Source organism: Ambystoma mexicanum, chromosome 2q (assembly GCF_040938575.1).
Source record: "Ambystoma mexicanum isolate Mex_15411 chromosome 2q, UKY_AmexF1_1, whole genome shotgun sequence".
Lineage (NCBI taxonomy): Eukaryota > Metazoa > Chordata > Amphibia > Caudata > Ambystomatidae > Ambystoma > Ambystoma mexicanum.
Window position 1 is genome coordinate 640819739 of NC_090924.1, and position 22378 is coordinate 640842116.

Genomic DNA, 22378 nt, shown 5'->3' on the forward strand with positions numbered 1-22378 from the left:
GTTTTCGGAAGACATCACAGCTGTTTGTGAACTTTGGACCTGTGAACCAAGGGAAGGCTCTCTCGAAGGCTTCCATTTCCAGATGGCTCTCCGGCTGCATCATGCATTGCCATCGGTTGGCAAACCGACCGTTGCCCGGACGTCCGAGAGCCCACTCGACCAGAGCGATCGCTGCTACCACGGCGTTCTTGTCTGGTGTGTCCCTGCTGGACATCTGCAGGGATGCTACGTGGAGGTCGACGCACACCTTCACGAGATTCTACTGCGTCGACGGGATTCCAGGGAGGAGTCCAGAGTCGGCCAGGCAGTGCTGCGCAACCTGTTCGCTTAAGGTGAGCCTGGTGAGGAGGTAAGAGATGCTTAATGTTGAGTTTTATGTAATGCTCAATGTTGAGCCTTGCCACCTGCCGTGGTTGTGCATGTGTACTGCTATGTATTCTTATATTCATGAGCATGTGAATCCATGCCAGACCCCATGCTGGAGAAGGAACAAGTTACTTACCTGTAACTGTTGTTCTCCAGCATGGGTCTGGCATGGATTCACATGCGAACCCTCCCTCCTGCCCCTCTACGGCTCTTCACTTTGTCATACTGCCACTTTGCGTGCTACCAAATCTGAAGATGGCTGCCAGGGGCGGGGCTTAGGGAGAGGGCAGTCATTGGCTGGGGGCAGCATGACCCAGAGACCAGTGATTGGTTACTACTGAGAAAGACAGATCAGAAACGAAACTGATACTGATTTTTTCTTTACCGAGGATTCCCAGCCTGACAGGGAATATTCATGAGCATGTGAATCCATGCCAGACCCATGCTGGAGAACAACAGTTACAGGTAAGTAACTTGTTCCTCAGGCACTCTGGCAGACAAAGGACAGGGGGTGGAAGACTCCTCCCACACTTCCTTCCTGCCCAGCCACTCTGGAGCCTAGGTGGGGGATACCTACTTGTTCTCGCCAAAGGCAAAACACACACACAGACCTCCCCCTCCCAGAATGGTTCAAGAAGGGCTAACAAACAACAACCACGCTAGTAATGGCGAAAAAAAGAAGGGAGGCCCCAAGTTGGTACTTGGGTGACCCTATTGTTCCATTACTGATGCCATTGACATAGCCTGTGCTATATAAAATACACAATAGTTTGACGAACATGTCCACTGCCAGCAGCCATAACTACGTGATTGTCTATGTGACTAAAAAGTCACAGGCGCAGGGGGATACGAAGTACCCTTTTGGCACTCCACTGAAGGTGGTCGGTGCCAATCTCTGACTATAGAGTTTTGGGAGACACACTAAGCTCTCTATCCTTAAGAACTGTAGTTACTTAAGGATATAGAAAGATGATCTTAAAGGAGGGCCCTAAGGGTCCCCTGCAACACTGCCCATAAGGAGCTGTGTGCTGCAGTAGTAACACAGCTGCCTTCAAGAGCTATGGCGCAGACAGACTCCATAGTACAGGTAGATTTACAAAGAATAGAGTTCCAAAAGACAGAGACCATAACAATGGATGAGTGGAAAAAGTCTCCACTCATTCAGGATTGAAAGAACCAGGTCCAGTAGTCCAGCAACAAGGGATGCGGGTCTCACTAGGCGAGGGGATGAAGCACAATGATAAATCTCCCTAACACATACCACACTGGCTTCTCTAGGAGCTCCCGAGGGACACTCCTACTCCTGCATAAGAGGCTCCTATTTCAGGTCATAGAGGTGAGTCCTGACTCCAGGGTGTGTTTTGTCTTGATCAGAGGGGAATTATGGGGAGCCACCTGGGGCATAGTGGCAATGAAGGCACCTGCTCCGCTTGCGTCAGACCTTCTTTCTGATCTCCAGGTGCTAACCCTTCAAGGCCATACAGACATATGGGTGTTTGGTGGGGACTTTAATGAGGTGATGGACCATATGTCAGCGCTAGGAGTCCCAAACTTCCCACTAAGTTGTACTCTTTCACTAATGCTTTGGATGCATGGCGGAGACCTCATGTGACAGAGCGGGGGTACTCATTTTGCCTCGGGGGTCCACGCCTCCATGTCAAGGATAGATTATTTTTTTCTTCCTTTCCAATGTGGCCCACAGGGTTACTAACTGCAAAATAACTAGACAGAGGGATTTCAGACCACTCCCCATTAGTCCTTGAGCTCAAAAGCGGGAGGGCCAATCCGGCAGCACAGTGGCGTCTGAACACTTACTACCTGAGGGACCCTGAATGTATGGAAGAATTATCAAACAAAACTGAGGAATTCTTTAAAATTAATGAGGGGGACAGTTGGCAGCCCAGTTACTCTGTAGGAGCGTTATAAAGCAGTGCTCCGAGGGGAGGCACTTTGAGTGGTGGCAGCTAAGTAGGAAAAACACACAAAGGTAATAGAGGATGCGTAGAGGGTAGCATGACTGACTGAGGAATAGTTCCTGGCCTCTGTGTCGCCTGCGTCACAGACAGACTGGTCTACGGCGCAGGAGACATTGCAAAGTATGGCCTTGGACTATGTTTGAGACCGGCGTACTGGGCTAGGTGGAGTCAGATACATGAAATGTGGGGCATTGGAGAGGGTGGACAGGGGAAGTGGGTATGTGCGGACCATACTGGATGCTCAGGGAGGGTGGGGGGGGGGGGACACTGACCGTCGCAGATATTGCAGGAGCATTTGCCCAGTTCTACGAGACGTTGTGCAGTCCCTCGCCGGGAGGGTCCTCGGCAGTGGGGAAGGATGCATTTGAATGGGTGACTCTCATGAGACTCACTGCACAGCAGGCCTCAGGCATGGAGGCAGATGTCTGAGGAGATCACTACAGCTCTCGGGCAGCTGCAGAGTGGTTAAACCGTGGGACCCAATGGCTTCCCGGTGGAAGTGTGGATGCGGCTTGGGAAACAAGTGATTATTGGGCCACTACACTGTCTCTTCACGCAATGTAGGCCGGATGGGTTTCTCCCACCGGATCGGTTTCTCCCACCGGATCTCAGGAAGACTAGTATAGTGGTTCTCCCGAAGCCTGGCAAGCCGCCTAAGCGAGGTGCCTCCTACATGCTGATTTCACTGATTAACAGAAAGGCCAATCGCTTACGGGGGGGAGAATTGGTTCCCTGATTCACCCGGACCAATGCAGGTTCATGCCCTCTAGGTTCACACTTAGGAACTAATGCAGCAAACAATTTGCTATAAGCCAGGCTGCACAGATACCGGATCCACTAGCTCTCCTCGCAATAGACTTTGAAAAAGCATTTGCTTCTGTGAGCTGGGATGCGCTTTGGGAAATCGTGGGCCGAATGGGGCTCGGGTCCGACTGCTCTACAGCTCCCCTGCAGCATTGATTAGAGTAAATGGGATCGCATCCCTGACCTTTCTCATGGGGCTGCACACGAGACAGGGGTGCCCCATCTCCTCACTGTTATTCACCCTGGCCATAGAGCAGTTTGCGATCCAAATCAGAGCGAGCCAGGAGTGTGCAGCGTTCAAATGGCCCTGGGGGGAGAAGCCAGCTTCTTTCTCTCTGCGCAGACAATCTCCTCATGAGTAACCCAGCAGGTTCATTCCCCGTCGCAACCTGTATACTATTGGACTACCAAGGTTTTAGCAGGCTAAAAATAAATTGGCAGAAGTTGTTTCTCTTTCCTTTACAGGGGGCAAGGATGCGATTCCGTGTGAATGCCCCTATGCAGTTGCGGCCTCAGGCTTAAAATATCTGTATTCGCTTGCGTCCGTGCCTCTGATTTCACCCATTTCCTCTGACTCAATCTCTCTCCCATGGCCGATAGGTTCGCCTTAGACACAACACACTGACAATCTTTCCCGCTGTTGAATCTTCTTTATGTGCTACAGAACGCCCCACTACCAATCCCCAGACAAGTCTTAACTAAGGCGGTTACTGTGGGGATGGAAGCACCCACTGGTGTTTCTGTAGACTCTGCAAAGGTTGTTGTGGGAAGGGGGAATAGGCCTACCCAATCTCCAAACCGTATTATTGGACCACTCAATTAGGAGAAGTGAACGATTGGCTTCATGGAGGGACCTGGGGCTCCCTCATATTGCGATTGAGAGGGGTTGGATGAGGGGGCTGCCTCCTAGACCTACTGTACGGGGGGAGGAAGAGCGGGGGTACCCTTCCCAAGATGATACAACACACATGTCCGTTATAAGCGGATGCACACCAGGGCATTGGATGGGATGGCAGGCCGACACTGGGCCAGCCTTTCTGGCGTAATGTGTACCTGCCGGAACTGCCCAAGAGAGGGCATTTCGGAAGCTGGAAAGCTAAGGGGATTTTCGCCCGAGCAGATGTGATGCTCGAGGACCGGTTATGCTCGTTCTAATCATTACAGGAAATATATTGTCTGTCTGGCAGGGAAAAGTATAGGTATGTGCAACTGACGTTTGCAGTGGGTGCTCAATTCCTCTTTGGATGAGTTCGGAAGTACTCGCCCCTGGAGGCGAACCTGCTTCCTGAGGGCATTCCTTCCAAGGTATCCTCCACATTGTATTAAGTGATAACTCCTTTTGGCAACAGAGAATTGACCTGCCTAAATTACAGATGGTAATGAGATGTGGGGCCACAGGATCCAGAAGAATGGATGGAGGCTCTCCTGTTTCCAAGGGAGGTTGGGATTGTAGCCAGACTTAGGCTGATACAATATACGATATTCCATCAGGTGTATTACTCTCGAACGACACTAGCCCAATGGGACGTGGCAAATAGTGATATACATTTGAGATGTGGAAGAGAGGGGGGCGCCTTTTACCATAGTCCGTGGTACTGCAAACATCAAAGTTTTTCTGGGGGAGATGCATATGTAAATTGTCAACTGTAATGGGAGTTAAAGTGCCTTCGGACCCGAAACTAACATTGTTGGGGATATGGGGAGATTCTAGGTTCACAAGATATCAGAAAATGATTTTGGCTGTAACAATGGGGCTGGCCAAGATGGTTATTTCATCACTGTGGGGATCTGCAGAGCGCCTGAGATTCAGTCAATGGTCTGCGGCAGTGGACTGACGTCTGTTCTTAGAAAGGAGAGTTTACAAGGTGACTGGATGCCCACAAAAACTCTGGAAGATATTGGGCAGATGGGCGGGAGGACTAAGGGGAAATGGTTTGTTTTGGTTTATATTCTGGCCCTTTATAATGTTGCGGCATCATCCGCTAAGATCCTGTGTTATATATTTCTGTGTCTCTGGCTATTTGTGTTATTCTGTGAAACGTGTTCTATCAAGTATGGACATACTTCTGTTTTGTCTTTAGTTTGCTTTTTCAAAATTAATAAAAGGTTATGATAAAACAATGGTCACCCTTGCCAAGAGCCTTCATTCCATCAAACACCTGGATTGTTTGTCACTGGACCTCCAGGATGATTATTTTCATGTTCCTGTTCATCCAAAGCACATGAAAGCTCAAGTTTATCATTTGGAAACCCCATTACCATTTCATGTCCTTCCCTTTGGCCTGACTTCTGCCACCAGGGTCTTTCACAAAGCAGATGACGGGGGTGGCAGAATGTCTCGGGAGGGAAGGGATCCATGTTTTCCCCATTCATTGGGGTTTGACTTATCTAAGCCTCTACCTCAGAATTGGTGTTGGTACATCTGTCACCTGCCAACTCAGGCAAGGTCTGAGAATTGCCCTTCAATTAAAGAAGTCTCAAGTGATAACGTCTTAAAGTTCATCAGGGCAAATTATGCATGTTGGCTTGCAGCAAGGTTTTTCTTCATGAGGATAATGTGCAAAACATCTGGATGATAGATTGGTTTCAAAACTCCTCTGCCAGCCCCCATCTATCTTGTTTAGGTCTTCTGGCATCCTGCAATATTATGGTGCCTTACGCCCAATTGTGAATGCTGTTGCTCTGCTGGCGCCCGCATGGTCAATGGTCATTTTTATGGCGGGCTGATGGACCTACTTCAGATCTTGGAATTAATATTGTAGTATCTCCCTTGGTGTACCCCATGAGACGCCTTGCTGAGGGGAGAGCCTTTTTGGCAACCTTGGCTCCAAAGGAGTGTTAACGGACACCTTTCTGAAGGAATGGACCACTAGTTTAAGATATCTGTATGTGTTCCCAGGTTTCCAAATTTCACATCCGCTTACTAGAACTTCAGGCAACTGATTTAGAACTGGGAGTGCTTCCTTTCATCAATTCAGAGCAGGGCCATCCTAATCCTGATGCACAGCACTATGACAAGGCACTACCTCCACAAACAAGGTGGAGTAGGGCCACTGCCCACGTACAGGGTAGTGATACAGCTGTGGTTCTGGGCGTTTGGTGGTAATCTATTGGCAGCCCATATTGCTGGAACAGAGAATGTGGTAACCGATGCCCTGAGAAGACGGGCATCGCCCCCTCTCCCAGGAGTGGGAACTGTACCAGTCATTCCCTGCAGAGAGTGATTTACCATCTGGGTACCCATCAAGTTGATCTGTTCACCTACAGTGCCAATAGGAAGTTCGAACTTTGCGGTTCTAGGAATTTGATTTAATTGAGTTTATATAGCACTTTTACCAAAGCACTCTATTAAAAAGTAAGCGCTATACTAGGTGAATGGACTAAAGCAAACAATACTGCTAATGGTTTGCATGCTCCCCCTGATGCCTCATCTTGGTGTCCTCCAGTGCAAGCTGTTCTCAAACTGTCAGCATGGGGCGTAGTGTAGCAAGGAACCATTCACCTCAGATGATCGGCTTCCTCTATCCCAGACATTGCAGTATTACCCTATAAATGAAGCACTTTAACATGACCTCAGTTCCTTTTTGCCACGCACTTAGTCTTCTGGACCACCATCTAGCTTTTGCTACTTTCTACTGCATCATGCCTGAACGCTCGGATCTCATGCTTCAAGCCCTGCTCAGACTGTGGAGAGGATAAGCCCATGTTGGATCCCCCACCTGTTGTACCTCTTCTACCTTTTGGGAGGAACACAGCACAGGAAGGTAGCTCCTGTCATTCATTGATCGATGCACTTTAAGCTTCTCAGGAAGCATGACACAAAGCTCTTCACCTATTACCAAAATAGTGATAAGAAGACCACTTCAAAGTCCCTGGGTTTGGAGGCTAAGATTGTGGTCAGAGCCAGTGGGGGAGCATTCTCCATTTTAGGACCAAAAGAATCCACATAGTTGAAGTCACGCTTTGAGTCTTGCAGACATTCCTTAATGGACGGCACTCCAGAGAAGCCTCCAAAGATTCACCATCTACCAGGCAGGTATCTTCAAATGGATTCCTGCCAACAGATTCCTCCTAAGATTTTACTTCCTGCGACCTTCAGAAACTTTATTGCCACCAGGGGGAGAGCGTGTCCGTTCCTCTCTGCTTATTCATGTACCCCACGTCGGATCAACCATCAGCGACCAGTATATATGCAGCCGCTGCACCCCATGACCTCTATTCTTTTTGTTTTTATTTATCCTTTGGGAACACTGCTCAATGGCAGGATGCAGACAAAAATTAACTGATCGGGTTTGGTAGTGCAAGCCGTGATGGGCAACCTCAAAACCGCCTCTTTCCTCACTCTGCCCCTGACAGGGAGAGCAAGAGATTGGTTTCTTGGGGGCACAATATATTCATTTCCTGTTACCGTGTCCCAAGAGTGGTAATGCATCTTGCAGCTTGACCAAATTATCATTTGGATTATGGTGTCTGAACCAGCAGAGACTCTCTCGGTTGGTGAGATGAGGGAGGGCTTCAATGCCCTGGTAAAAGATTGCAAGGAAGCAGCTTGCCAGATCTTTTAGCCTGGTCTTCACATGGTTGAATGTTTTGTGAGTACTGCAGGCACAGTTACGGTCTTGAGGAGGCACTCTTGGATGAGAAACGTGTTTTGTTCAAGATGTCCAAGCAACACTCCTGGATCTTTCCTTTGATTGTCATAACGTTTTTGGAGTAGAGGTTGATCATCCTCTTAAAACAAATTCCAGGTTTCTTAAGCCATGACAGAAACTTTGGGCCTAGCTGTCCAACAGCCTTCCACTCCTGCAGCAAGAGACTGGGTTTTCAACCATTTGCACATTGTGGTTGGTGACTGGCACCCACTGGCAAGCAGCAGCTGTGCTGTCCCTGCCCCACCCCTCCCCTCACAGGGCAGAGCACAGAGGTGGTATTCATGGCTCACAGCAGCACAAGTTGCAAAACATCTGTGAAGAGGACTTCAGACGTTCGACCCAGGTGAAGGGAGAGTAGCATACCATTTCTGAAGCTAGGGCCTACCAGGTCCTAATTGCGCTTACTCACTCCATTTTGTTCAACGCCCTCTGGACCATCCTCCCAATTCTGCTCTGCCCCGGAGAGGAAATCGTCTGCTTCTGGAGAGAATAAATGCTCTTCTTTAAGCAAGGCAGTGGCTTATATTCCCTTCATGTTCTGGCTTCAAAAAGAAGGGGACTTGCCCATCATCCTGGATCTGAAGCTTTTGTACCTGGACAAGTTCAAGATTGTCACCCTGGCACAGGTTCTCTTGGCCCTCGACTAACCGGACTGGTTAGTGTCACTGAATTTTCAAGATGCCTAGTTCCATGTGCTAATCCACCACAAGCACAAGAAGTGCCTGAGATATGTAGTTGGGTCTATCCACTACCAATTCAGGAGCTTAGCATTGTGTTTGGCCTTTGTTTGCCTCCAAGGGTCTTCATCAAACTGCTGGCAGTAGTTGTGGCTCATCTCAGCAGGAAAAGCAAATGTCTTCCCCTGCCCAAATGACTGACTCATCAGAGCTTGCTCTCTGCACCGCGCATACAGCCTGTTGCACAAGTTGGGCTGCTCTTCTGGCTTACTTCAAGAAATCTCATTTTCTCAACTTCAGTCTGAGTCATCAGCGCTTTCCTGGAAACTCGCCTGGGCAGGGCATTCCCTCTTGAGTATCGAGTGGTTAACATCTTACAGATGCTTCATATCTTTAGTCCCAGAAGGTAGTTCTGGCATCTGCCTTCAAATGGCCTCCTGCAATGTGGTGGTGCCGGAGACTGTAACCCATGAGATCCCTACAGCACTTTGTCAGTGGTTGCAAATTCAAAGACAAAATGTCAGAGCTCTTGCAGGGATCAATGTGTCTCAAGACCTCAAATTGTGGTCCATGTGAGAAAGCTTACCGAGGGGGGCGTTGCTTCGGCAACACCAGGCCCAACTGACTGCCCATGCAAGTGTCCCTGAAGTGCTAGGGTGGTCACCCGTTGTCTGTATCCAGTAATATTTCCCCCCACACAAATGGTTGCCATACATATAGTCACCATGAAGAAGCCGTGGCAACGTTATTCCACCACACAAGGAGAGGCAAAACTGTACTGTTGTTGACAGATACTACAGTAGCCAGGCACTACCTCAACAAACTGGCTGGTGTGGGCTCAATACTTCTGTGTAGAAAAGCAATGAGAATGCAGTTCTGGACTCTGGGGAACATGTCTGGCGGCCCTCTCGCCGAGACTGTTACATCGTCTTCATTGAGCAGATAGATTTTGGGCTTCCCACGAGTAGGAGCTCTGCCAGGGAGTTCGGGAGATCTACTCTTTTTGAGGGACTCCTAAAATTAACCTCCTCACTTCCAGTGTGAACTGTAAGTTTGAGTGGTTCTGCTCCAGAGTTTCCTGAGCTATGGGGGAGATGCATTGACGGTTGAGTGAGACTTTTTATCTGCTCTTATCCCCTGAGCCCTGTCCTTCTGCTAATTCTAAGGAGACTGCCACTTTTTAAGTGCATGTTGATTTTGATCTCTCCAGGGGTCTGATTAATATGGTATCCAGAGCTTCTGGATCTGTCCTTCTGCCTTCCCTTGTACCTCCTGGTGAGAGTGGACCTGCTCTCCTATTTGAGGGGGTGGGTTGTCCTGTCTTTTGGCTGCTTTTCTGGTATTTGTGTGATCAGTTTCTCCCACTTCAGTTTGTTGCTCTTCCGACTTGAGTTTAATGTTGACTTTCTTCAGTGGAGATCCGTTTCAGCACATGCATTTATTTCATGAATGTTGTCAGCAACTCTGGGGGTTCAAGGATTATTGACCTAAATGCCCACCAAATCCTGTTATCCTGCTTGGTACTTGGGAGACTGGGAGGACGTTTGTGTCCACCTTGATTGCCCTGCTCTGGGCCTGCCTGATGGTGTACCCAGAACTTCAGGACATGACCTTCTGCCGTTATAGGCGTCTCCTGTTGAAGGTGGATCTGAACTACCAGTCCAAGGGCCTGTTCCTCAGCCCAAGTCTCTGCAGCTTCAACCTTCATTGGCTGCTGAGTTATCAAGATTGATCTGTCTGACAATGTCCCTCAGGAGGCCGCCACCAAGCTCATCTATGCCTCCGGTGTCATAAATGTTTTTTGATGTGGGATAAAGGTCTGCACCCTTTGAACTGTCTGACCTCCAATGTTCTTTAATTTCGGCTCTCCTTGGCCCTGGGAAGGCCTTCAGATTGGCACTGGCATGTGGTACCTGGCTGCTGTTTTACCCTTTGAGGACCCCAAAGCAAGGCTTGTCCTTTTCCAGCCCCAGTCTTTGTGGTAGTTTTTTTGGGGGGGGGGGTGCGAGGGGTTATGTAACCACTTCCTACAACGCCAGTTTGTTCCTGGGTGGGATTTGAACCTTGCATTCCTTATGGCAGCTCAGTTTGAGCCTTTGCATTTTTTCTTTGAGATTGCTCACCCTAAAGGTGATTTTCCTGTTTCTATTTTTTATTTCATTAGTATCGTGTCATATAGCCGTATTTTTCAACAGCTTTAGGCACACACATCAATTAAAAGAAACAACGGTTAGCCATTCGCGAACACTATTAGACACAATACAGTGGTTAAAATTCCTGGGGTCTGGGGATGTTTAACCAGGCCCCCATGATTACAAAACTTAACAGAATTAGTATTGAGTGTTGCTCACAAATTGGTTGATGTAATTAGGGGGACCAGGACATAATAGTCCACTATTTGATAAGGAAGCCAGTTGCGCCAAATATTGCTCACGAAAGTGGCTGTAAAAAGCCACCCTCATGGCGGATTTGAACTGGGGAAATGGACTGCTCAAGATAACGCCCAGGACCAGAGCCAACCATTTATTCCCCAACTGTGACCAAACTATGTATGGCACTACCCTACATGCAATGGATATTGGAGCAGCCAGCTCAATAGATGGCAAAGTTTAGAGTACCAGCCTCTGCATTGGTGAGTTGCCAAAGAAAATTTAGGGAGGATAACTGTAGCCTTGCCATGCAGGAGTAAATTCCAAACTCCAAGAAAATGGTCTGGACGGGAGTCCGAGCAGGAAGCCGGAGCAACCTCTTAAGTAAAAAGGATTCCAGTATGGTCACACCCGCCATGTTACCGGGGTGCCAGAGAACAGCACCGTACATTAGCATAGGGCTAATCTTTGCCAAGAATAACTTGACCAAGATCCCTACAGAGTAGCCTCCACCCAACCAGGCCATTTTTCCCAGAGCCCCCAAGGCTTCAGCACACCTTAGTCTGGTGTTATCTAGGTGACGACTACCACGTAGGCCTTCATCAAAGAGGACACCCAGATATTCACATTCTTGGACAATCTCGAGTTTTTCCTCCTCCAAGTGCCAAGGTATGGTGATCTTCTTTTGACCAAGAGGATGGAATACCATAATCTGTCTTGGAGATGATGATCACCAATTCCAAGGCATCAGAGTAACACTTCAAGGCCTCCAAGTCAGCCTGTTTGCTATCACTTCCACTCGGCAGATGAGGGACCTCCATGCTCTGTCTGTGTTAGGGGAGTTTTCCTAAAGTCCTACTTGGAGTTAAGACTTTAGTAAGCTATCCCAGCGATTTGTAGACCCCCAACTTTTAGTATCAGTCTGTACGAACTCAGGACCTTGGTAGAGTGGCAGAGCAGTTAGGCTTATTTTATGAGGAAGATGTGAGCTGTAGGTAAGTACACTGAACCTCAAAGAAACACTTACACTTAAATGTATGTTCAAATATATATTTACACGAGTCACTTTTAAATACTTAGCACAATAAACCATCACACACAGATCTACTTTTCAATACTTTCAAATAGTCCATTTTTAGTTGGTAGTTGCAGAACGCATACAATTGTTATAGGAGTTTGTAATACTACACACTCGCAAAATAATAGTCATTGTATTAGTCTGCATATACATATAAGATAGTGATTTTTGGGAAGGAATACTTGGTTAGTGTATCCTAGTAGAGCTTTAGGTTCTAAAGGCAGTTCCGCAGCACAGCAAGTCTTGTGAAGTCAAAAACGCAACCCTAGCTAAAAGGCAGTTGCTATCAGTAGAAGTCTGGCAAAGCAGAAGAAATCAAATGTTCCTGTGGACACTTTCTAGTCTCTAGGAGGGAAGATGCAAGAAGGGTTAACCAACTTAGGAGACCCTTTTGAAGGACTTGCTAAAGGGGCACAAGCAGCTGCTTCAGTCGGAGGTAAGAGGGGGTTGCCCTGGACACTGCTTCGTGCACTCCAAGGCTCTGGACTGACTTTTTTGGAATCAGGTAAGCAATACCCTTTTCTCCACAGTACCTTTTGGTTAGAAGAAACATTTTGTGCTGGATGCTCCGCGATGTTGCTACTCTGGACCCGACCTCCGGATTTCTTGGTCTGATGACTGAAGGCGCAGGACAATGGACTGGATCTCTCTGCATCTGTCTCGTGGGAGGACCTGGGGCATGACTTTCAGCAACTTCTTGGTGCACACTGAAGGCAAACCGCAATGTTACTCTTTATGAATGACCCGGGGTTATTCCAGCTAGATAAAGCCTAAAGCAGACTTATTCTGGACAGGCTAACGGCAAGTCAAGGGAAGCAAGACCCAGTTGGGGACACTCATACATTTATCTTAACAGGAATAGTGAAGTGAAACAACAGCATTACTTTTGGGTAGAGACACAACCAAAGCACAGGTGAGTGATATAACCTTACATCTACTTTGTTAGAATGGTGAAACAGTTTCTAAGGAAAGAAAGATGTTACATATACTTTTCTGAATGGCACAAAAGTTATTACTTACCTCAGAAATGTTCTAACTGTCCACTCTGTTAGTTACCAACCAACGTCTTTTACAAGTAAGTAACTTTTACACACTTGTTATTCTTTCCAAGGCAGAACCCATTTCTTGTGCAGTCCTTCCCTTATTCTGTAGCACGAGTACAATTAGAGGCAGTAGAGGAACCCTAGTGGTCTAGGTGCCTGCTGAAGTCAGGGTGAGATGGGGTTCAGTTGCAGGCAAAGTCAGAGTTCCAGAGAAAGACTGTTCAAACAGGTAAGTATTTCACTTTAAAGTTAGTTGAGGGTTCAGGGACTAGGGACTTCAGAGAAGACACCCTAGGAGGATTCCGCAGTGGGCCTGGTTGAAGTAGATGAGTGGCCTCCCAATCACAAAAAAAGCCCTAAAGCTATACAGAACTCGAAAAAGGCTTTTGGTGGCTAAAGTACCCCAGCCAACACAGTACCTCGGCACAGAAGAAGTTGTAGCAGGAAGACTTCAGGATCTGCAGCCAAAAACGTGGTCAGTGGATTCCTTTGTCAAGAAGACGGAAGACAGGACTATGGAAGGACTTTTTCAGCATGGATCACGGAAGAAGCATCCAGGCAAGAGTTTCCTTGCGGCTGGATGCGGCTCTCTGGATTTGGCACCTTTTCATTGATATTGATATTTTATTTCTATCGCGCTCGTACACAAGTGTTTCAGAGCGCGACAAGGCAAGAGAGGGGAGGGGAACAGGGCAGAACAAAACAGTGATCTTACTAGGCCCAGTGACATTGAGAACGCGCAAGTGCATGGGAGAGGGGGAGGGGAACAGTGCATGGAAGGGGGAGAAGTGGAAAGTGCGAAGCAGAGGAGAAACAGATAAATAATAAATAAATAATAAAGGCAACAAACGGTGGTAGTATAGCCAGCAATTTGCAAGTGCTAGGTTTAAGGCAGCAGACAGGGTAGGTCTGATAAGTGCAGGAAGAAAAAGGGGGGCTGCATGGGTACAGATACAGACCCCAGTGCAAGGGGTGGCCTGGAGGCAGTGCGGGGGGGTGGCGGGGTGAGCAGGTACCTGGGCCCAGAGGACAGAGGGTGGCCAGGTGCACGGTGCCAAGAGAGAACAGATCAGCAAGGGAGAGAGGAGGGAAGGCAGAACAAAAGAGCAAAGGTCTTGAGGTGCATCCGGAACCGGAGATTGTTCTCCTCAAGATTTAGAGTGGCAGGGAGGCTGTTCCAGAGGGAGGCCTCAGCCACAGACTGAAATCTACCCCCAGCTCGTTTCTTTGAAAAACGACTGACACTGAGGGAGTTAGAGGAGCAAAGAGCTCGAGAGGGGTGGTATTTGCAGAGGGATAGCTGAAGGTATTTTGGACCCAGGCCCCAGAAAGCCTTGTGGAAATGCAGAGGGTTTTGAATTTAATCCTTGCATCCACTGGCAGCCAATGGAGAGATTTCAGAGCTGGAGAGATACGATCCCAGGGCTAGAGGCCAAGGACAAGTCTTGCAGTCCTGTTCTGGATTAGTTGCAGAGGGCGGACACTAGAGGCAGGTAGATTTAGAAAGAGGCTGTTACAATAGTCCAACAAAGAGGGAACCAGAGCTTGGGATATCATGAGCTTCTGCGGGAAGGTGAGGAAAGCAGAAATACCTCTGAGGAGGTGCATTAGGAAATTTGACTTTTTAGAGACCTCAGTGATGTGGGCGGAGAAGGAAAGGGTGGAGTCAAAGATGACCCCGAGATTCTTAGCCTCGCAGGTGGGGGTAGGAGGAGTGCCAAGGGAGGCCGGCCAGAGAGTGAGGGGAAAGGATGGTGAAGGTGTGCCGATGAGGAGGATCTCCGTCTTGCTGGCATTCAGACAAAGATCATTGGTGGCACACCAATCTTGAATGGCACTTAAGCAATCAGATGAGAGCAGAAGAGGAGGTGGCAGAGGGCAGCCTGAAAATGAGGTGTCGTCAGCATAGCACTGGAAACTTGAGCAAAAGTTGGCAATGCAGTGGGCGAGAGTTGCCAGGGATTGGTTAAAAGCCAGGGCGAGAGGTTAGACCCCTGGGGAACTCCACAGGTAGAGGGGAAGATAGCTGAAAGGAGTACAGAAGAAGACAGAATATCACTGGTCGCAATCTCGTTGTTTGCAAGGTCCAGCACTTTGGTGAGGGGACTTTTTGAACTGGAATCGTGCCTCTGGGGATGCATCAGGATGCCCATGAACCTTCGGCGAGATTTGGAATTCGGAAGCCCATGCACCACACAAATAGCTCAAGGTCCCAGGGTATTGCAGTTCCGCAAGGTCGCAACACAGTGTGGGGTGGCTCAAAATGCAGGTCTTCTTTATTCCAGTGGGTCTCACCAGACTCTGGGTTGGGGTTGTCATTTTCGGATTCCCCAGGTCGATTGGAAGGAAGGGCTACAGCAGGCTTCGGTTACACAGCAGGCTCATCGGTCGCTGGAATTCGTCTCAGCTGCGGTCTCTTCATCTTCCTCTTCGGTTTTGGTGCCAGTGGTCGACTACCTCTTCAGCTTCCAGGATCTGACTTTTATGCTGGATCCCAGCCAATCAAACAGCCTTGCAACATTCAAACTTGGGGGTCCGGGGTGGGGGGGGTGGGGTTGGCAGTCCTTTCAGGACAGCCAGCCTTCAAGTTTGAACTGGATTCTCGCAGTCAGACTGGAAGACAAAGGGCTGCAGAGTTTTGTACACCCCCACACCCCATCTCCCCCCTCGCTTCCTGCCTTCAGACGCTCTAGAGCCTGGGTGGGGAATCCACAGGATTCCTGCCGAAGATTAAGTTAACGCAAAGGAATTTCCCACCCTGGATGTCAGGGGAAGGAACAAGAAAGGACAAGGAATGCTGAAATGGCAAAGAAAGAAGACTGGGGCCATTCTGGTAAAATGAGCGCCCATGGGCGCCGTTACTGGGTCTCCCCTGCTGAATCCCTGGCTGAAACTGCACTGGTTACCTGTCCACCCTCTGATCTTGGGGCCCAGGTCCCCTCCACCGCCAGTCGCACACCTGCACTGCCTTCCTGGCAACCCCCCCCACCTGTGACTGTCTCTCTATCCCTACAGTCCCACTACCAGCACTTGACACTGGATGTCTGCACTTACCGTTGCACTTGCCACCAGCTGGCCAAACTTTACTTATTGTTCTTCTTTTATCCCATGTAGTGCATTCCCCCCACCGCCGCCCCCCTCTCCCTCGCACTTTCCCCTTCCCCCTTCCAATGCACTTGCACAATATGAATGACACCTGGCCAAGTAGGTCGCTGTCCGTCTTCCCTCTGTTCCCTCTCCCTTGCCTCGTCGCGCCTTGAAACACTTGTGTATAGGCGCATTATAAATGCCCTAACATATCATATCAAGGTGCACCAAATTAATGAAAAGGTTCACTGCCACCAGCCATTAAAGATGAGTTTGTCCTTGTAACATAAATGTTACATTTAAAATGAGAAAGGGGATATTCAGGATCTCCCCAGCACTCCCCATAAGGGGCGGGGTGCTGGTCTCACCAAATAAAATGAAAAAGGCATCCAAAGAACCTTTCTACTGAACTGTAGTTCTCACAGGTTAGCCAGAGAAAGTTTAAAGGGGGGACCCCTAGGGCAGCCCAGCAACAATAGGCAGTATGTGCCAAAAGTTGTCAAAGAGGATAAAATTGAAAAGGCACTATGGAGAGTCTGCAAATTACACTCATAAAAAGAGGAAAAGACACAGAGTGTGAAAAACGGTTCCCACTCACTGAGGTATAGGGAAAAATAATCTACAAGTCCAGCAAAAATGTTCTGGAGTTGATACAGGTCAGGGAGATTTATCATTGATATGAAAATCTTATCTAACCGGCCCTGACACTCCATCGGCTTAGTAGTTAAAAATGTAGGAAGACTGCTTACAATTGTGTAACTGAAAATTAGTTTTGTTTTTGATATTGTCTTTTTGCAGTAAATACAATGTGCAAATATTTCTTTTTAAAAGGTAGAACGATTCAACCTCTTCTTTGTCAGTTGGGTGATTATTCGTTGTCTCAAAGAAATGCCTCAACAGAGTAGGAAATGGATAGTCCGCAAAATGACATCTACCTTTAAATATAACCACTTTAAAAAAAAAAGAAAAAACTGAAAACCAGCCAGTTGGAGGAGTTGACCTCTTATCATAGTTTTGTCAGTGGCAAAAGTGTGGTAGATTAATGAATTACACAGATCAGGATACACCCATTGGCAACCAACTTTGCACACAAAGGAAACCTTGCATGTTTTTGGGCTTTACTTACTTTAGTTTTAATTTTAGGTTATTTAGAAATAAGAATATGATCCTACCATATAAGCTTTGTATTAAACCACATTTTTGGTACATAAACTCATTGGCATTTAAAGACTGGTTTTATATACTAAAAACACATTTTTTTTTTCCACCATGCAGCTGTGAACACTAGCCAGTATGCTGAAAGTTATCGAATCCAGACCTATGCAGAGTATGTTGAGAAAAAGCACGAGGAAGCAAAAGCAAAAAGAAAATGGACTGAAGATGGCTGGAAAGAAATGGAAAGAAAGCGGTTAAAAAGTCAACATGCAACATACGTTCCCCAGAGTCAAAACTTCTATGGAAATAGGTAGGTACATCGGCCAACAAACAATATGTTAAAGTTATTAAGGTTAGAAAATGTAGCCTGGGGTCCCCCATTTGGTTCGCAGAAGGTTGTTGGAAGTCGGGGTAGGCATTAATCACCTACATCCTGGCATTGAGAATTTCAGTCACAAACACTAACCATAATTCTGTACAAGGAATAGTAGAGCAAAGTTAAAAAAAATGTTCATTGTAAAGGTCTGAATTCCCAGTGATGACTCTGACATCTCTTGATGTTCCAGTTGTTCCTTTAATGAGTTTCCAGTACATCTTTTATGTTTCATATGTCAAGTTCATCAGAGCTCCAGGCAAACATGCACCGGCATCCTCCAAGGTAGGCTACATCACTCCAACTCACTCAACTCTCAACCATACAACAACATTCTCACCAGCAAGATTCCATGTATGTCACTCACTCAGCATTCTACTCATTCTGCAAAGACAACATGGAAACCTAAATCACTACATTCATGTTATGTATGATTAGGCAAAAATGTGAGACCCTTCTAAGGATAAACGTGGATTAAATAGCCTGTTCTGTCGATAGATGCTATCTCAGGAGGGTCTCCAATCATGTTTCAGTCCATTGTTCCTTTCCAGAGGAGAAAGATCGTGTCAAACTGATCCTGCCCACAATGAGAGTCGAGCACCGAAATGCTATTCAATTCTCCTGTGAATAAGAGTACCAACAGCAAATCCAGACATGCGTTGCTGCCTTGTTGGGCATCAGTGCGGAAAAGGGGTTGGAGAGGGAAGAGGAGCTGGCACATAATGAGAAGCCTGCATGCCTTGGAGTGTGGAGGAGAGTTTGCAGGAGTGAAAACTGTCATGTTTAATTTCTGACGTAGGATGTTTTGACTGAGTCGAGAGCAATGGTGAAGGCGAGGAAGACATTGATAATGGGAAGTAGGAGGGGTGGTACAGTCCTTGCAACACTTCCGAAGGTGGCATTGCTTATTGCTTCTAAGTAGACAGAGCTGAGGGGTGATCCAGTACAGACAGTGATGAGCAGAAGGGTAAAGTTATGAAAGGGATAGTAATGGTCAAAGGAGGACCAGAGGGACAGCTAAACCTGAAGGCTTGTTCAGTAGAGAAAGCTTGGGGAGGAGTAAGAGAGAGGATAGAACCGGACTTTGGCCTTCTGGTTTAAATGTTCATTTGGAGGCATTCGGGTTGGGAATGGAAAGAGTGGGAGGGTCCTTGATAGTGATTGGATGATTTAGCAGTAGGAAGGGGAGGGGACAATAGGGAGATAAGAAGTGGGAAGTGAGGCAGATAAGGAAGACCAGGTGAGGAGTTCCCATGGAAGGGAGTTAGTGGGTAGACTGTGATGTGAGGTAAGGTAATGGCCAAAGAGGAGAGTTCCTTTTTTATTTTACCACCCTTAGGCACAACGTGGCTCCCACCTGATGCAGATGAGTGCGCCAGACATGACAGCTGGCACTGTTTATACAGAGCTGCTGTGCCCTGTTACTTTTTTCCATGCACACTATATGCTCCGGGAACACCTCTTAGCTAACCTTTGTACTGCATCATGACTTACCCTGGGAAGGCCTCTTAATTTACTCCCCGTGGAAATTGCAGGAGACAAATGGCTGTCTCTGACCCCTCTACCCCCATAGGATATGTCTGTTCTCTGTGGGTAAAGAACACAATCCTCAGGATTACGAGTCTAATTCATTTTAATCCTTGTATCCTCAGGCCCCTTGGGAGCAAAATGTTTTTCTCATTTTGCCATATGAGTGGCAAAAAACCTTTCCAAGTCCCCGTCTCAGAGTGGAGCGAGTTGGTGGAGGAAGAAGGAGCAGCACTACTTTCCGGAAGCACAAGAACAAAAAAGCATTGCAAGAGGTCTGACTTCCCAAGGAACTTTGAAGCACTATTCCTGTTAAATGAAGAAAAGTAGCCTTTGCTCTAGGAGAAGGGACTCCTTCAGAGGATTCAGCATCAGTACCCAAGGTACCATTGGCCACCACATCTACTTCTGGAAGAACATTTCATTTTTTGCAGAAGGTTAAGTGCCAGTGGCGTCCACAAAACCCAGCTGTTCTGCAACCATGCATCTCCTGGATCAGTACTGGTTTCGGCAGCCCCAGCTTGGTGCCATGCTTCTCTGCCTTTAAGGGTCATGCCTTTGGCGCATGTCCCTTTCACAACGGCACAGTCTATGCCAGTGCTCCCCAGGGTTATGCCCCACTTCCAATGGGCAAGTTTATCAAAGATATTGGACACCTTTTTGATGCGGGTGATCCTATCTGTTTGGGGTGGTGCCCCATTACTCTGGTGGGGCTGATGACTTCCCAGGAGTTCTACTGTGGAGGAAAGTATTTTTGAGGGATCTGACCACAGGCTCACAGAAAGCTAGCGGGCATGACACTTCTCTGTATCTATATATCCTTCCAGTGTCTGCTGCGGGCAGGTGTAAAGCTTGTTTCTAGAGGATATGAAGATGGGGGGAAACACTGGAGTTATTAGCACCCACCAGGCCTAACGTTCATTTGGAACTGAACAATTCCCTGGATATGGATCCTCGGGGAGAAACCCTGCTGCCTTTTAAACCTGGCTGTGGAAGTCCCAGTCTTAATGGCTTGAGGTATGTGCTAGAGGTTAAGATTCATTCTAAACCTTCCAGCCACCACTTCTTTTGGTCTGCTATTGTCATCCCAAGTGAGACTGGTATGCAAACAAATGTGTCGCAATCATGTTTGGGCCTAGCAACCCAAGCTGCACCCCACTGACAATGCCGATGCATGCCTGGAGTTGCTTGGGATCACATGCTGAAGGGATTGTGACTAAGCAGTTTGGGCTGAACTTTCTCCTTTGGTGTGGGACCAAGCCTGATTTGCATACTGTCTGTTCACCTTTCTGTAATGGCTTGGCAGGCTGAGAAACTATGGTTTGGATTGCTGCCCAGAGAGATGCCAGAGGTTTAGATTGTTGTTAATCCTAACAGCCATTACCTCCCGTTTTGCAAACCTCAGTGGGAATCCAGAGTTGATCCCTGCGGTGGACCGTGACCTTGCAAAGAAACATTGCCCATCACCTTCCGATCTGGATTTTCTATCCACCCATACATCGCAGGAGAGTTTGGTGCAGGACACTATGGCAAATCTTAAACGACTTATTTCCAATTGCTGTCTCCCGGATTTACCTGGAGATTGGACACTTGGTGTTGCAAGTTTTCACTTCAGGCAGGCTTGCTCTAACTGTGGTTAATGTATTGTGTATTTTGGCCAAATACTCCCAGCTCACAAGATGGAGAGCTTCAGCACCTTGGCGAAGGACGGCAAGGAATCTGAACGTCGCATCTTTGAAACTTAGCTTGACATAGCAGATTGTGTAGCGCGTGCCATCGCTGCGGAAGTGGGACTTATGGATGCAAACCTTTTGATTTAACCTGGACGTTCAAGCAAAACTGCTGGATATGCCCTTTGTCAAAAACTAGGCACAAACTCTTTGGGGGTAAAGGAAGACAAGTCCCTCCCAGATGTTTCAGGTATTGAAAGCCACGTCCAAAGCCTTAGACCCTGTGGTTCAACAGCCCCCCCCCCCCCGGCCTGGCCTAGAGTAGTCAATTTCTCACCTCTTTGCCTCCTACACCCACTGTGGTTTACATGAAGCTCCCTTCAGCAAGCAGCAGCTGCCCCAACCCGCCCATCAAGGCAGCGGCCATGGAGCACAGAGGTTCTTATGGTGTCTGAGTGCCCCCACAACAACCCCAGGGGCAAAGCCTCCTATGAGGTCTTCTGGCACACTACCCAGGTAGTGGAAAGAATTTCCTTTATTGTCAAGAAATGCCGTAAAATCACTTCCCTTGCTTGGGCGTTACAGGTCATAAGTCAGGATTACTGCCTCTCTTATGCTCCATGCCTTCAGGACAACTCCTACTGGAGGAGGTCCATCAGCTCCTAGCAAAAGGCACCTTTGCGCTAGAGCCCCATGCACAGCGAGGCAGGTGATGGTACTCTTTTACTTTCAGATTCCAAAGGAGGGAGGGGGTTTGCAATCCATTCTGGATCAGATGCTGTTGAACCTGTACCTGCACAAGAACAAGTTCTAGATGATCATTTTAGCACTTCTACTATAGGCCTTCGAACTACAGAGCTGGTTGGTACCCTGGATCTCCAGAATGCCTACTTGTGCTGGTGCATACAAAGCACCGGAAGTACCTGAGATTTGAAGTGGGGCCCTTCCTTTACCAGTTCAGGGTTCTACTGTTCAACCTTTCTTCAGCACCCAGAGTCTTCACCAAACTGGTGGCAGTATTAGCGGCTGGCCACAGGAGGAGAAACATTCATGTATTCACCTACCTGGATGACTGGCTTGTCTGTTCTTTCTTGAGACTAGGCACTGGCACCTCTGAGATTCCTTCTTCCTATGTATTCCTAATCTTTAATATCTATCTCCCTGCACAGATGCTCTTGGGTAAACTTTTCTGCCGCCAGGGGGTGCATTGTGGCTCTGTCTGCTCCGTCTGATAGCCCTATGAGCCCTGCACTGGACATTACGTCCGGGCCAGTGTATTTAGGCGATGCACCCTGTGGCCTTACTGCCTTTTTTCTGTGCACTCCGCTCGCTTCAGGAACACTACTTCGTTGTGCTGCCTCTTGTTTTTTTTTAACAATATTCTAAATCCATTGAAGTCATTTGGTTTTGAACCCTGCATTGACTGTGGACGTCCAATGTTGATCTCTGGTCCCCACAGGATCAGTCTTCACTGTCAAGGTTGGGGGCATGGCATGCACGGATCCGGGTAGTGTCAGTTGATGCACTTCTAAGGTGCTCCGTGAACAGGAGGCAAAACTGCTTACCTAGTTATAAAGCCATTAGCGGCCTGTATGTGCACC

At 47.8% G+C, this 22378-nt stretch overlaps 1 protein-coding gene across 2 annotated transcripts in view; it reads left to right on the top strand.

The window, feature by feature from the left end:
- The window catches only part of PARN (poly(A)-specific ribonuclease), a 1047754-nt gene that overhangs the window by 905244 nt on the left and 120132 nt on the right, over window positions 1–22378 (top strand). For both annotated transcript variants that reach the window (XM_069647825.1, XM_069647826.1), the window contains exon 22: window positions 17328–17517. In XM_069647825.1, the coding sequence (XP_069503926.1) occupies window positions 17328–17517 (190 nt within the window). The remainder of the gene's footprint in view (window positions 1–17327; window positions 17518–22378) is intronic.